We start from the raw sequence: 12,872 nt of genomic DNA, 5'->3' as shown, positions 1-12,872 counted from the left end.
TTGGATCTTTTCATCCATTTTGAGAGGAGTTCTGTATATGATGTGAGATAGGGATCTAACTTCATTCTTCTGCATGTGGATATCCAGTTGTAACATTTATTGAAAAGGGTATTCTGGCTGGGCGTGGTGGCTCATGCCTGTAATCCCAGCACTTTGGGAGGCCGAGGGAGGCAGATCACGAGGTCAGGAGATCGAGACCATCCTGGGTAACACGGTGAAACCCCATCTCTACTAAAAATACAAAAAATTGGCCAGGCGTGGTGGCGGGCACCTGTAGGCCCCAGCTACTTGGGAGGCTGAGGTAGGAGAATGGCGTGAACCTGGGAGGCGGAGCTTGCAGTGAGCCAAGATTGTGCCACTGTACTCCAGCCTGGGCGACACAGCGAGACTCCATCTTAAAAAAAAAAAAAAAAAAAGAAAGAAAGAAAAAGAGTATTCTTTTCCCCAACAAATTGTCTTGGCACTCTTACTAAAATCTGCCTTTTTTTTTATGAAAGGAAATCCTAAGATCACCAATATCTTAGGTGTAAATCCAAGTTTCCAATATGAAAGCCAGGATCAAAATAAATGACAACAATAACCTATGAAAAAGCCCTTTGGGAGGCCGAGGTGGGTGAATCACTTAAGGTCAGGAGTTCCTGACGAGCCTGGCCAACATGGTGAAACCCCATCTCTACTGAAAATAGAAAAATTAGCCAGGCATGGTGTCGCACACCTGTAATCCTAGAACATTATAATAAATGCACATTCTATACAGAAATACATATGTATAGCAATGACTATAACTACAAAAAGCCGGAAACAACTTTAATGCCCATCGCATTGATAGGGGCTAATTATAAATTAAGGCATATCCATACTTTTAAGTTCTATGCAGGAAATCTCTAATGTCCTGATATGAAGAGCTCACGAAGATAAATTTGCTACACAAAAAAGCAAAATAACAGGTTTCTCTACTGTGAATCTGTGACGTGTTTATTTTAGTATCCACAAATGGCTTCTCATTCTGATTTTATATTTTTTCTCCTAGAAAATATGCAAGTTTTACAGTTATACAACTAAGGAAGTATTTTGCGTCTTTATGACATTTATATCATAAAAACAAATGTTTTGTTTAAATTCATTAGTAGCTAATGTCTAGCCAGGCTTCAACTATAGCAATTAACACTGTTGGTGAAACTGGCTAAACCAAAGGGCAACTGGTGATAAAGAATCTGTCACCAATTAGGAATGTGGGTATGGTTTGTTAAGAAGGTTGAGAGCAAATTAAAGTGGTGCTTAACTTCTGTCAACTCCTATCTTGCTTAATTTCAAAATTCTGTGTCTACAGTGATTGAGCAACTGTTTCCCAAGAACATTGTTTTTATCCCCATCTCTAAAAAGGATGTATAACAGATGTATTCTGTAATCTGCTGTTACTGTCAAAAAGAGTGAAAAAGGTGTTGGTGCTTGCATTTAATTTTGCTCATTCATAAGTAAATTATCTGGAAGGATAATAAAAACTCAGGGAAATGTCACAGAAAACATAACAGGAAAACAAAATGAACAGTAGGATATAAAAGTAGGATAGAAAAGGTATGCAGTATTGACATATTATTAGAAATAGAAGACACAGCTAAAAGAGTTCAAAGGTGTCTTTGTGGAGGGGAACAGAGGGACTGATTTTTTTTCTAATATAAACTTGCCTTTTGGTAATATTTGACTTTTGAAAGTAAGTGCATGTATTAACTTTGATTTAAAAAAAAAAAAGAGAGAAAAGAAAAGCTAATATATATTGAGAAAGTGTCAAGCAGTGTTCTCAGCATTTTGCATTTGTTAAATAATTTAATCTTCCCAACAAGCTTATAAAGTAGGTCCTATCTTACCCCTTTTTAAAAGAAGAAAGTCGGCCGGGCATGGTGGCTAACACCTGTTAATCCTAACACTGTGGGAGGCTGAGCAGGACTGCTTGAGCCCAGCAGTCTGAGACCAGCCTGGGCAACATGGCAAAAACCCATCTCTACCAAAAATACAAAAATTAGCCAGGCATAGTGGCATACGCCTGCATTCCCAGCTACTCGGGAGGCTGAGGTGGGAGGATCAGTTGAGCCCAGGAGGTCGGGGAGGCAGTGAGCTGTGATCACACCACTGCACTCCAGGCTGGGCGACAGAGTGAGATTCTGTAACAACAACAACAACAACAACAACGACGAAGCAGGAAGGCAGGGAGCTTAAGGCCCAGAGAGATTAAATAACTTATACAAGGTGATACAGCTAGAAAGAGGCAGAGCCAAGGTTTGAACTCAAACAATACAACTCTATGGCAAATATTCTTTTTTGAGCAGGGTCTCATTCTCTTGCTCAGGCTGGAGTGCAGTGGCAAGATCATGGCTCACTGAAGCCTCCACCTCTCAGGCTCAAACCATTCTCCTGCCTCAGACTCTTGAGTAGCTGGGACCACAGGTGTGTGCCACCACACCCAGCTAATTTTTTAATACTTTTTGTAGAGATGGGGTCTCACTTTGTTGCCCAGACTGGTCTTGGACTCCTGGGCTCAAGTGATCCTCCTGCCTTGGCCTCCCACAGTGCTAGGATACTGTGCCCAGCCCAAACATTCTTAATGTAGTGTCACAATATTACTCTAAATTGTCCCATCATAAAGTTGAAAACTAATTTTAAAATTTTCCAGTTGAAAAACATAAAATATGTTTCAAATACCGAATACCATGAAAATGCTATTGTCAAGAGCCTATCTCACTATACTACTGAATGAAAATTCTAAATTTTTGTAAAATAAACTCAGACTTGTATTTTGCGTTCCAAACAAGATGCATTCCTTTAGTTAGGTATGTACTACCACGGTGTTTCTGCTTGTCTTTCTACCTTTATACAATAGTTGTCCCATATTTATGCCTTTTTATTTTAAGCCACTCCTTTCTGGGGAAAAAGGATGATTTCATACAACATATGAACAAAAAAAATGTTTCGTATAAAATTTAAACTTGTTTATAAAAAAAAGTAACCAAGGGAAATACATTTGTTGTAAGAACAACAGAAAGTCTAATATCCTTAACTAAAGATTCATCAACAATAATATAATCCAATTTGCAGAGAAAAGCAGATTCAAAAGGCTAATATTTAGCCTTACTACTAATAAAGTATACACAATTGGAAATGAGATAGTATATACTGTCTCCCCTACCTAACTGGCAAATACTAAAAATAATTACAGCGCTGGCAAAGCTGCAATTGGCCAGGCACACTCATACACAGTTTATGGTAACATAAACTGGCACAGACTTTATGAAGATGAATTTGAACATATGTGTGAAGACATTCTACTACTCAACTATCCAAGAAAATAATTTAAAATGCAGTAACACTAAGTAGTCAGTGAAATATTAGAATCAACTTAAGTGCTCCAAAATAGAATGGGGGACAGGGAGGAAGGATGTTTACATTTATTATCATAAGCCTAAACAAAATGAAATTCTCTTTGGGAGGCTGAGGTGGGCGCATCATGAGGTCAAGAGATCGAGACCATCCTGGCCAACATGGTGAAACCCCGTCTCTACTAAAAATACAAAAATTAGCTGGGTGTGGTGGCGCACGCCTGTAGTCCCAGCTACTTGGGAGGCTGAGGCAGGAGAATTGCTTGAATCCGGGAGGCAGAGGTTGCAGTGAGCCAAGATCACTCCACTACACTCCAGCCTAGCGACAGAGTGAGACTCTGTCTCAAAAAATAAAATAAAATAAAATTCTACAATCATCAACAATGTTCTGATAACAGAAAAATTCTAAATAATTCATTGAAATTGTTTTGATTATCCAAATTTGTTTCAGTAAACATGAAAAAATCTCACAGATGGGAAAAGCAAAGTTTGTGTGTAATGCTGTTTCACCTACCTTGGTGGCTGTTACTGACGTAGGCAAGTTTGTGGTTTTGGAAGAGGATCCATTAGAAGTTGCTGGTGGTGTCTGGGCCACTACAGATTTACTGTTTGTTCCATTAGCAGCACTGGCAGAGTGGGAGAAAGTAAATTTGAAGCCACCAGGAGATGTCCTTTTGGGAAGGTTTTCCTTGTCTTCACTTTCTTTTGCTAAAGCAAAAGTAAAATTTTGAACGTATATCAATAAATACTGCTAAGTCAAAACATCTAAAAACAGCAATAATTTAAAAACTTATAAAACATTGCTGCCCGGGCACGGTGGCTCACGCCTGTGATCCCAACACTTTGGGAGGCTGAGGCAGGCAGATCACCTGAGGCCAGAGTTCAAGACCAGCCTGACCAACATGAAGAAACCCCGTCTCTACTAAAACTACAAAATTAGCCGGGTGTGGTGGCGCATGTCTATAATCTTAGCTAATTGGGAGGCTGAGGCAGGAGAATCACTTGAACCTGGGAGGCGGAGGTTGTGGTGAGCCGAGATCGTGCCATTGCACTCCAGCCTGGGCAACAAGAGCGAAACTCCGTCTCAAAAAAAAAACCAAAAAACAAAATTAATTGCCTTTGTTTCCTAAGAACTTTTGAAAAAGAACATGATGTGTACAGTGATTATATGGTTTGGCTCTGTGTCCCCACCCAAATCTCAAATCAAATTGTAATCCCCACATGTCAAGGGAGGGACCTGGTTAAGAGGTGACTGGATCATAGGGGTGGATTTCCCCTTTGCTGTTCTTGTGATAGTGAGTTCTCACGAGATCTGGTTGTTCCAAAGGGTAGCACTTCCCCACTTGCTCTCTCTCTCTTGCTGCCATTTAACATATGCCTTGTTTCCCGTGCACCTTCCGCCACAAGTTTCCTGAGGCCTCCCCAGCTACGTGGAATTGTAAGTCAATTATACCTTTTTTCTTCATAAATTACACAGCCTCAGGTAGTTCTTTAGAGCAGTGTGAAAATGAACTAATACAGAAAATTGGTACCAGGAATGGGGTACTGCTATAAAGACACCTGAAAATGGCAGGGCGCAGTGGCTCACGCCTGTAATCCTAGCACTGGGTGGCTGAGGAGGGTGGATCACTTGAGGTCAGGAGTTCAAAATCAGCCTGGCCAACATGATGAAACCTATTCTCTACTAAAAATACAAACATTAGCTGGGAGTGGTGGCGCACACCTATAATCCCAGCTGCTCTGGTGGCTGAGGCAGGAGAATCGCTTGAACCCTGGAGGCAGAGGATGCAGTGAGCCGAGATTGTGCCACTGCACACCAGCCTGGATGACAGAGACTTCATCTCAAAGAAAAAGATACCTGAAAATGTGGAAGCGACTTTGGAACCGGGTAACAGGCAGAGGTTGGAACAATTTGGAGGGCTTAGAAAAAGACAGGAAGATACAGGAAAGTCTGGAACTTCCTAAAGACTTGTTCACTGGTTTTGACCAAAATGCTGACAGTGACATGGACAATGAAGTCCAGGCTAAGGAGGTCTCAGATGGAAGTGAGGAACTTATTCAGAACTGGAGTAAAGGTCATACTTGGCATGCTTTAGCAAAGGGACTGGTGGCATTTTGCCCCTGCCCTAGAGATCTGTGGAACTTGAACTTGAGAGAGATGATTTAGGGTATCTGGTGGAAGAAATTTCTAAGCAGCAAAGCATTCAAGTGGTGGCCTGGGCTGGGCACAGTGGCTCATGCCTGTAACCCCAGCAGTCTGGGAGGCTGAGGTGGGTGGACCACTTGAGCTCAGGAGTTCGAGACCAGCCTGGCCTACATGGTGAAACCCTGTCTCTACTAAAAATACAAAAATTATCTGGGCATGGTGGTACACACCTGTAGTCCCAGCTACTTGGGAGGCTGAGGCAGGACAATCAGTTGAACCTGAGGCAGAGGTTGCAGTGAGCTGAGATCATGCCACTGCATTCCAGCCTGGGCAACAGAGAGAGACTCCATCTCAGAAAAAAAAAAAAAAAAAAAGAGAGGCCTTCTGGCTGTTTCTAAAAGTGTACGCTCATATGCATGAAGAAAGAGATGGTCCGAAATTAGAATTTATATTTAAAAGGGAGGAGAGCATAAAGTTTGGAAAACTTGCAGCCTGACCATGCAGTAGAAAAGAAAACCCCATTTTCTGGGGAGAAATTCCAGCTGGCTGCAGAAATCTGAATAAGTAACAAGGAGCCAAATGTTAATTCACAGGCCCAGAGGCCTAGGAGGGAAAAATGGTTTTGTGAGCTGGGCCCAGGGCCCTGCTGCTCTGTGCAGTCTTGGGACACCCTGCATCCCAGGTGCTGCAGCTCCAGCCATGGCTAAAAGGGGCCAAGGTACAGCTTGGGCCACGGCTTTGGAGCGTGCAAGCCCCAACTCTTGGTGGCTTCCATGTGACGTTGGGCCTGTGGGTGTGCAGAAGACAAGAACTGAGGTTTGGTAACCTCTGATTCTCAAACCACCTAGATTTCAGAAGACATACAGAAATGCCTGGATATCTAGGCAGAAATCTGCTGCAGGGGCAGAGCTCTTATGAAGAACCTCTACTAGGGCAGTGTGGAAGGGAAATGTAAGGTTGGAGCCCCCACACAGAGTCCCCACTGGGATACTGCCTAGTGGAGCCATGAGAAGAGGGCCACCATCCTCCAGACCCCAGAACAGTAGATCTACCAACAGCTTGCACCATGCACCTGGAAAAGCCACAGGCACTCAACTCTAGCCCATGAAAGCAGCCATGGGGGCTGTACCCGGCAAAGCCACGGCAGCGAAGCCAGCTGTGGTCTTGGGAGCCTACCTGTTGTATCAGCACGCCCTGGATGTGAAACATGGAGTCAAAGGTGATTATTTTGGAGCTTTAAGATTTAAAGACTGCCCTGCTGGGCTTTGCACTTGCCCGGGGCCTGTAGTCCCTTTGTTTTGGCCAATTTCTTCCATTTGGAATGTGAGCATTTACCCAATGTCTGTACCCCCATTGTATCTTGGAGGTAACTAACTTGTTTTTTATTTTATAGGATCATAGGCAGAAGGGATTTACTTTGTCTCATATGAGACTTTGGACTTGGACTTTTGAGTTAATGCTGGAATGAGTTATGGGGGACTGTTGGGAAGGCATGACTAGTTTTGAAATGTAAAAAGGACATGAGATTAGGAAGGGGCCAGGGTAGTATGATACGGTTTGGCTCTTGTCCCCACCCAAATCTCATTGTGAATTGTAATCCCCAGGTGTTGGAGGAGATGATTGAATCATGGAGGCAGAAAACCCCCTTGCTATTTTTGTGATAGTGAGTTCTCACGAGATCTGGTTAAGAGTGTGTGGCACGTTGGCCGGGCTTGGTGGCTCATGCCTGTAATCCCAGCACTTTGGGAGGCCGAAGCGGGTGAATCATCTGAGACCAGGAGTTCGAGACCAGCCTGGCCAACATGGTGAAACCCCATCTCTATTAAAAATATAAAAATTAGCCAGGTGTGGTGGTGCATGCCTGTAATCCCAACTACTTGGGAGGCTGAGGCAGGAGAATCGCTTGAGCCCAGGAGGCAGAGGTTGCAGTGAGCCGAGATCACGCCACTGCACTCCAGCCTGGGCAACGAGAAGGAGACTCTATCTCAAAAAGCAAACAAACAAACAAGTGTGTGGCACCTCCTCCTTCACACTCTCTGTCTCCCGCTCCACCATGGTTAAGATATGCTTGCTTTCCTTTCGCCTTCAACCATGACTGTAAGTTTCCCGAAGCCTTTCAGCCATGTTTCCTGTTAAGCCTACAGAACTGTGAGTTAATCAAACCTATTTTCTTCATAAACTACCCAGTCTTAGGTAGTTCTTTTTAACAGTATAAAATGAACTAATACAAGTGATTAAGTCTTTATTAGCTAGAATCTTAGAAATCTCAGTATTAGAAAGGACCCTACAGATCATAATAAAATTAGCCATCCTATGCTAGAACTCTACACTGTGGTATCTAGCACATACATCTAAAATCTCATTAGCTGTCTGACTCTTCCTTTTATTGTCCCCCTGTAGCTTCCACTCACTGACTCCACACTTCTTTACTCATGGTAAAAACCTAGTAATTTCTCTCACAAGTCAATATTCCAAATGCCTAAAGACAATGATCAAGTCTGTAAGTCCTAAATAGTCCAGGTTCCTTTTTCTGTTTGTTTTATGACATAGGTGTCCAATCCCTTTTAACATCTGGTTATTATTTTTATATATGATTCTTAACAGCGTCTCACTCAACACTGGATACAGAACTTCAAATATGGCTGTACTGCCTCTTTTGACAGTAGTCAGGGCAGTACCTGAAATGAGTAAAGGCAGAAGAATTTGTCTAGCAAAGGTACCGATTCCTTAGGACATTTTAATAAGCTTTTTGCTCCACCACACTGAGGCAAGTAAAACTTATCAAACTAATGAGTTGAAAATGAGTACGAACAACAGTTTCAAAGAAAATGTAATAAATGAAATTAATTTTCTGAGAATTGTCTTTAGAAAATGTCACATTCAAAATCACAAACTTACATAATAAATCCAAGAAAGGCTTTTATCTTCGAAGACATAAATTTTTTGTTTTGTTTTTGAGATAGGGTCTTTCTCTGTTATCAGGCTGGAGTGCAGCTGCAGCTCATGGCTCACTGCAGCTTCGACCTCCTGGGCTCAAGTGATCCTCCAGCCTCAGCCTTCCTAGTAGCTGGGACTCGGTAAGTGCCACTGTGCCCATCTAATTTTTGTGTTTTTTTGTAGAGACAGGGTTTTACCATGTTACCCAGGGTGGTCTGGAACTCCTGGGCTCAAATGATCCACCTGCCTCAGCCTCCCAAAGTGCTGGGATTACAGACGTGAGCCACCATGCCCAGCAAGGTATAAATTTTAATTAAATATTTAAATGATATATACAGGGCAGTATTCCAAAAAATGGTAATTCTTCAGGCCACAGAAGTAAAATGATTAGTTCTTTTGAAAGATATATTACTAGCAAGATCTTCATTTTATAAAACAAGTTAAGCACATCTGAAAGCCGGGGAAGTTTTACTTTTTCACTTCTCTTGATAGTATATCTTTATGTAACTTTTGTAATTTAAAAATTTCAAAGAGCAAAGTTACTTGTTTGAGCTCAGTTTATCAGCTGTAAAAGACACAGGCAAAGTACTCTAGAAGGTTTCTATGAAGCTATATGGTCTCTGTTATTACTGAGAATTTCAGTATAGAAATAAAGCCAAGACTATTCACAGAAAGAAAAGTATAAGTAGATAATTCAATTTCTAACTAGCAAATTAACAGCATTACAAAATGGCAAGTTTGAAGAGAAACATTTTAAACATGGAAAGAATTCCCAGACAGATTTGGAAAAAGTACATAATTTTAAAAGAACACAATCTGGTATAAAATTCTTGTCTTTCTTGCTTTGTAAACTATAAACAAACCTTCACAAGCAACAAAATAATTTGTGCACTAAATAAGAGGGTACACTGTGCAAAAATTCAGAATTTTAATACCTTTTTTAGTCTCCATAAACTTCTCATAATTATCTGGAAAATCATCTTCTGGCTTAGATTTTTCCAACGGTGCCACAACTGCTTTTCCTTCCTCTTCTTCATCTTCATTAAACCACATTTCTTCATCCTCTTCCAAGGCTTTTGCATCTCTGCGAAATCTGTTACTACGCAATATAGATGGTACACTGTAAGAAATATATCACAAATATTGAGTAATGATTTAAAGTTCATGATCAGATTGAATTGAAGGAAAAATATGTATAACCAAGAGGAACTGAAGTAATTTTAACTGACTATAATTTATATCAAAATAATCTCTGTAATGATAGAAGATGTAGCCAGAGAACACTCCAAAATATTTTAGGATGTTGTAAATTAAACTAAATATTCTTCTTAAGTTACAATATGGAGTAGTAATTCATCATATAAATGATATGGGGTAGGGGGGACACTTTACCCTCCTATTCTACTCTATGCTATGCAGTGATGAAAAGAAAATTCCTCAGTAAATTTCACATGGAAAATCTGAACTACAAACAATTTTGGACACAATCTTGTAGGCTATAAAAGCAGTATACTTAAACAATACCTGTTCAGTTTCTGATTTTGTCTGTCTTTTTCTTGCTCATATTTAGTCTTCAATCCTTTGAATGTCTGAACATATTCAATCGATTCAAGTGCTTTATAAAAGTTTTCAACTATATGGGCAGTAAGAGACTTGATATCTTCCTGTATAAGCACAAAATTTACATTTAAAATATAATACAATGCTTGTTAGAAGAAAAACTTTAAAATTTTGTTTCGTAGTTCTAAAGCTGATCAAAAAAGGTTTTTCAAAATCACCTTCCAAAATGTAATGTCCTGGTTTCTTTACACATGAGTCAGGACTGCACAGAAAACTTGAAAAAAAAGGAGAAGCAATTTACTGGAGCCCTTTTGTAGGACTATAAAGAACATTTGAAAAGTAAATAGATTTATTTTACATCTTCTGTTTATTTTTTGTGTATATATATATATATATATAGCAGTTTACAATTTAAAAAGCACTTTTACATACAATTTCATTTGATCTTCACAACAATTCTATGAGATAGGTTTTTATTATCCCCATTTTAGAGAAAAACAAAATTGAGGCTCTAAGAGAGGCTGGATGGTTTGATCCAGAGCACACAGCTGGTTAGAGGGCAGATGTTAAAATTACGTTTTCAAAATACTCACGGTGATGGATACCCCAAATACCCGGACTTGATCATTACACATTCTATGCATGTAAAAATAAATACATGTACCAAATACATCTGTACATTACGTATTAATAAAAGAAAAACACATTTTCAACAAACAGGTCTTATTTAATGACTTCCTGTTTAACTGCTATCAAAATGGGATATGGTTGCGGTGGTTTTCTTTCTGGTACGTTTGTTAAGTTTTCAAATGAGCCTAACTCTGCCACATATATTATATAGGAGCTGGCAAAGGCTTGATGACAAAGATATCTCTCTCAAGCCTTTCCCACATCAGAGGCTGGCTTTCACACTTAGAAGAAGAAAAAACAACAGAGGATACGTCTTACCTAAATAATAAGAAGTAAAGATTTCTCTGACTATATTATACACACAGATCTGATAAACTATCTGGAATTCTATTGCCTATTCCTATAGTCTTCCAATAGTATAATATCTGTGAAATAAACTAATTGATATTGTAATAACTTCTAAATTCCAAACCATCACTGCAAATGCATGCATGCCAAGTGGCTTATTTAAAAAAAAAAATTAAAGTTGTGATTCAGGACTTTACAGATAACACTACATAGTAAGAAACACACAGGCCATTTCTTGAAAAGATATACCTTAATTTGGTTGCATTATGGATTTAAAGTCTTAAAACTAGTTCTCCTGTACTTCTCAATTAAAAAAAATACACACATCAGAAATTGGAAACGTAGGTAATGGCTCTATGTTATATGTGAAACAAAAAAATACATTAAGTTTTGGGGCACAAGGTACACAAATTAACCACTCAAACTTATTTTCAGAAAAATAATTCCATCATGGGCATAGGGACAGGGTTGTAAACCCTACCATTTGCTTTATCTGTATCTCACCAAAATTTTAAAGGAGAAAAATATAAAGTAAATAAAATATAAAGCTTTGATTTATTGCAGCAGTACGATGGGAACTAGTGAGCTAGTTAACCATGTTCCTTCTTTTACCAGGTTAAAGACTTCTATCCTCTTCATCCTTTTAAAAATCATACACTTGGCAATTGACCACTTTTGGAAAAACAATCCAGTCGGCTAAATAATCTTCATATGAGAATAGCATGTTATCAGCAGAAATCTGATTTGTAAGAAATAAAACTAGAGAATGAATTTCTAGCTTGGACTTTCGTTTTACAAATTATTTCCAGCCAGGTGCAGTGGCTCACACCTGTAATCCAACACTTTGGGAGACTGAGGTGGGAGGACTGGTTGAGCCTAGGAGTTTGAGACCAGCCTGGGCAAGAAAGGGAGACCCCATACCTAAAAAAAAATTACAATTAGCCAGGCACTTTAGTGCATGCCTGTAGTTCCAACTACTCAGGAGGCTAACGTGGGAGGATCTGCTTGAGCCCAGGAGGTCGAGGCTGCAGTGAACTGTGATTACATTATTGCACTCCAGCTTGGGCAACAGCATGAGACCTTGTCTCAAACAAAACAAAACAAAAAATTAAACCCAAATTATTTCCAACTATGTGGCCATTTCCTCAGTGGAATGATTTCGGTGTGTTTAAGTACAGGCGAAGTAAATTTGTTGTACTGGTTCTACAGTTATCTGTTGCATTCCTGTTATTCACATAGATTGCCCTCCAGATTGTTTAGGACAAATCTTCTGTTGCCTAAAACTAAGCAGGGATAAAGCTTCAAGTTCTGACTGGTCCTGACTGTGCTACTATCCAAAAGGATGTTCTTGAGTAGGTCACTTAATAACTTTGGGTGTCTTAATTTCCTGATCTATAAAATACAGTAATTGGAGTAGTCCATCTAACTTCCTGATCTCTTTAACTTAAAATTCTAGGATTCCATCCTACCTTTTATGCACGTTGTATTAATGTCTACCAAATGAATTTCTTTTTTTTTTTTGAGACAAGAGTCTTGCTCTGTCACCCAGGCTGGAATGAAGTGACACAATCTTGGCTCACTGCAACCCCACCTCCTGGATTCAAGTGATTCTTGTGCCTCAGCTTTCCAGGTGGCTGGGACTACAGGCGTGTGCCATCACACTCAGCTAATTTCTGTATTTTTTTTTTTTTTTTTTTTTTGAGACGGAGTCTTTCTCTGTCCCCCACGCTGGAGTGCGGTGGCGCGATCTCGGCTCACCGCAACCTCCACACCTCCTGGATTCACGCCATTCTCCTGCCTTAGCCTCCCGAGTAGCTGGGACCACAGGCGCCCGCCAACACGCCCGGCTAATTTTTTTGTATTTTTTAGTAGAGACGGGG

The 12,872-nt window shown here is 40.1% G+C and overlaps 1 protein-coding gene and 1 non-coding gene across 15 annotated transcripts in view; one reads left to right on the top strand and one right to left on the bottom strand.

Annotated features, from left to right (window-relative positions):
- Positions 1–12,872, bottom strand: part of PPP4R3B (protein phosphatase 4 regulatory subunit 3B) — an 82,251-nt gene that overhangs the window by 13,152 nt on the left and 56,227 nt on the right. For 8 of the 14 annotated variants that reach the window (XM_063618006.1, XM_063618004.1, XM_063618010.1 and 5 more), the window contains 3 exons: positions 9,979–10,118; positions 9,390–9,574; positions 3,886–4,079 (listed from right to left, as the gene is read on the bottom strand). In XM_063618006.1, the coding sequence (XP_063474076.1) occupies positions 3,886–4,079; positions 9,390–9,574; positions 9,979–10,118 (519 nt within the window). The remainder of the gene's footprint in view (positions 1–3,885; positions 4,080–9,389; positions 9,575–9,978; positions 10,119–12,872) is intronic. The other 6 variants (XM_063618001.1, XM_063618005.1, XM_063618003.1 and 3 more) reach the window with 1 other exon arrangement.
- Positions 10,781–10,928, top strand: LOC129463335 (small nucleolar RNA SNORA12). Its single transcript, XR_008651124.1, has one exon. It is a non-coding gene; the product is annotated as a small nucleolar RNA SNORA12 (small nucleolar RNA).

This window comes from Symphalangus syndactylus, chromosome 14 (assembly GCF_028878055.3).
Source record: "Symphalangus syndactylus isolate Jambi chromosome 14, NHGRI_mSymSyn1-v2.1_pri, whole genome shotgun sequence".
NCBI lineage: Eukaryota > Metazoa > Chordata > Mammalia > Primates > Hylobatidae > Symphalangus > Symphalangus syndactylus.
Note: the sequence above shows the minus strand (reverse complement) of the source record. Positions and strands in the feature narration are given on the sequence as shown.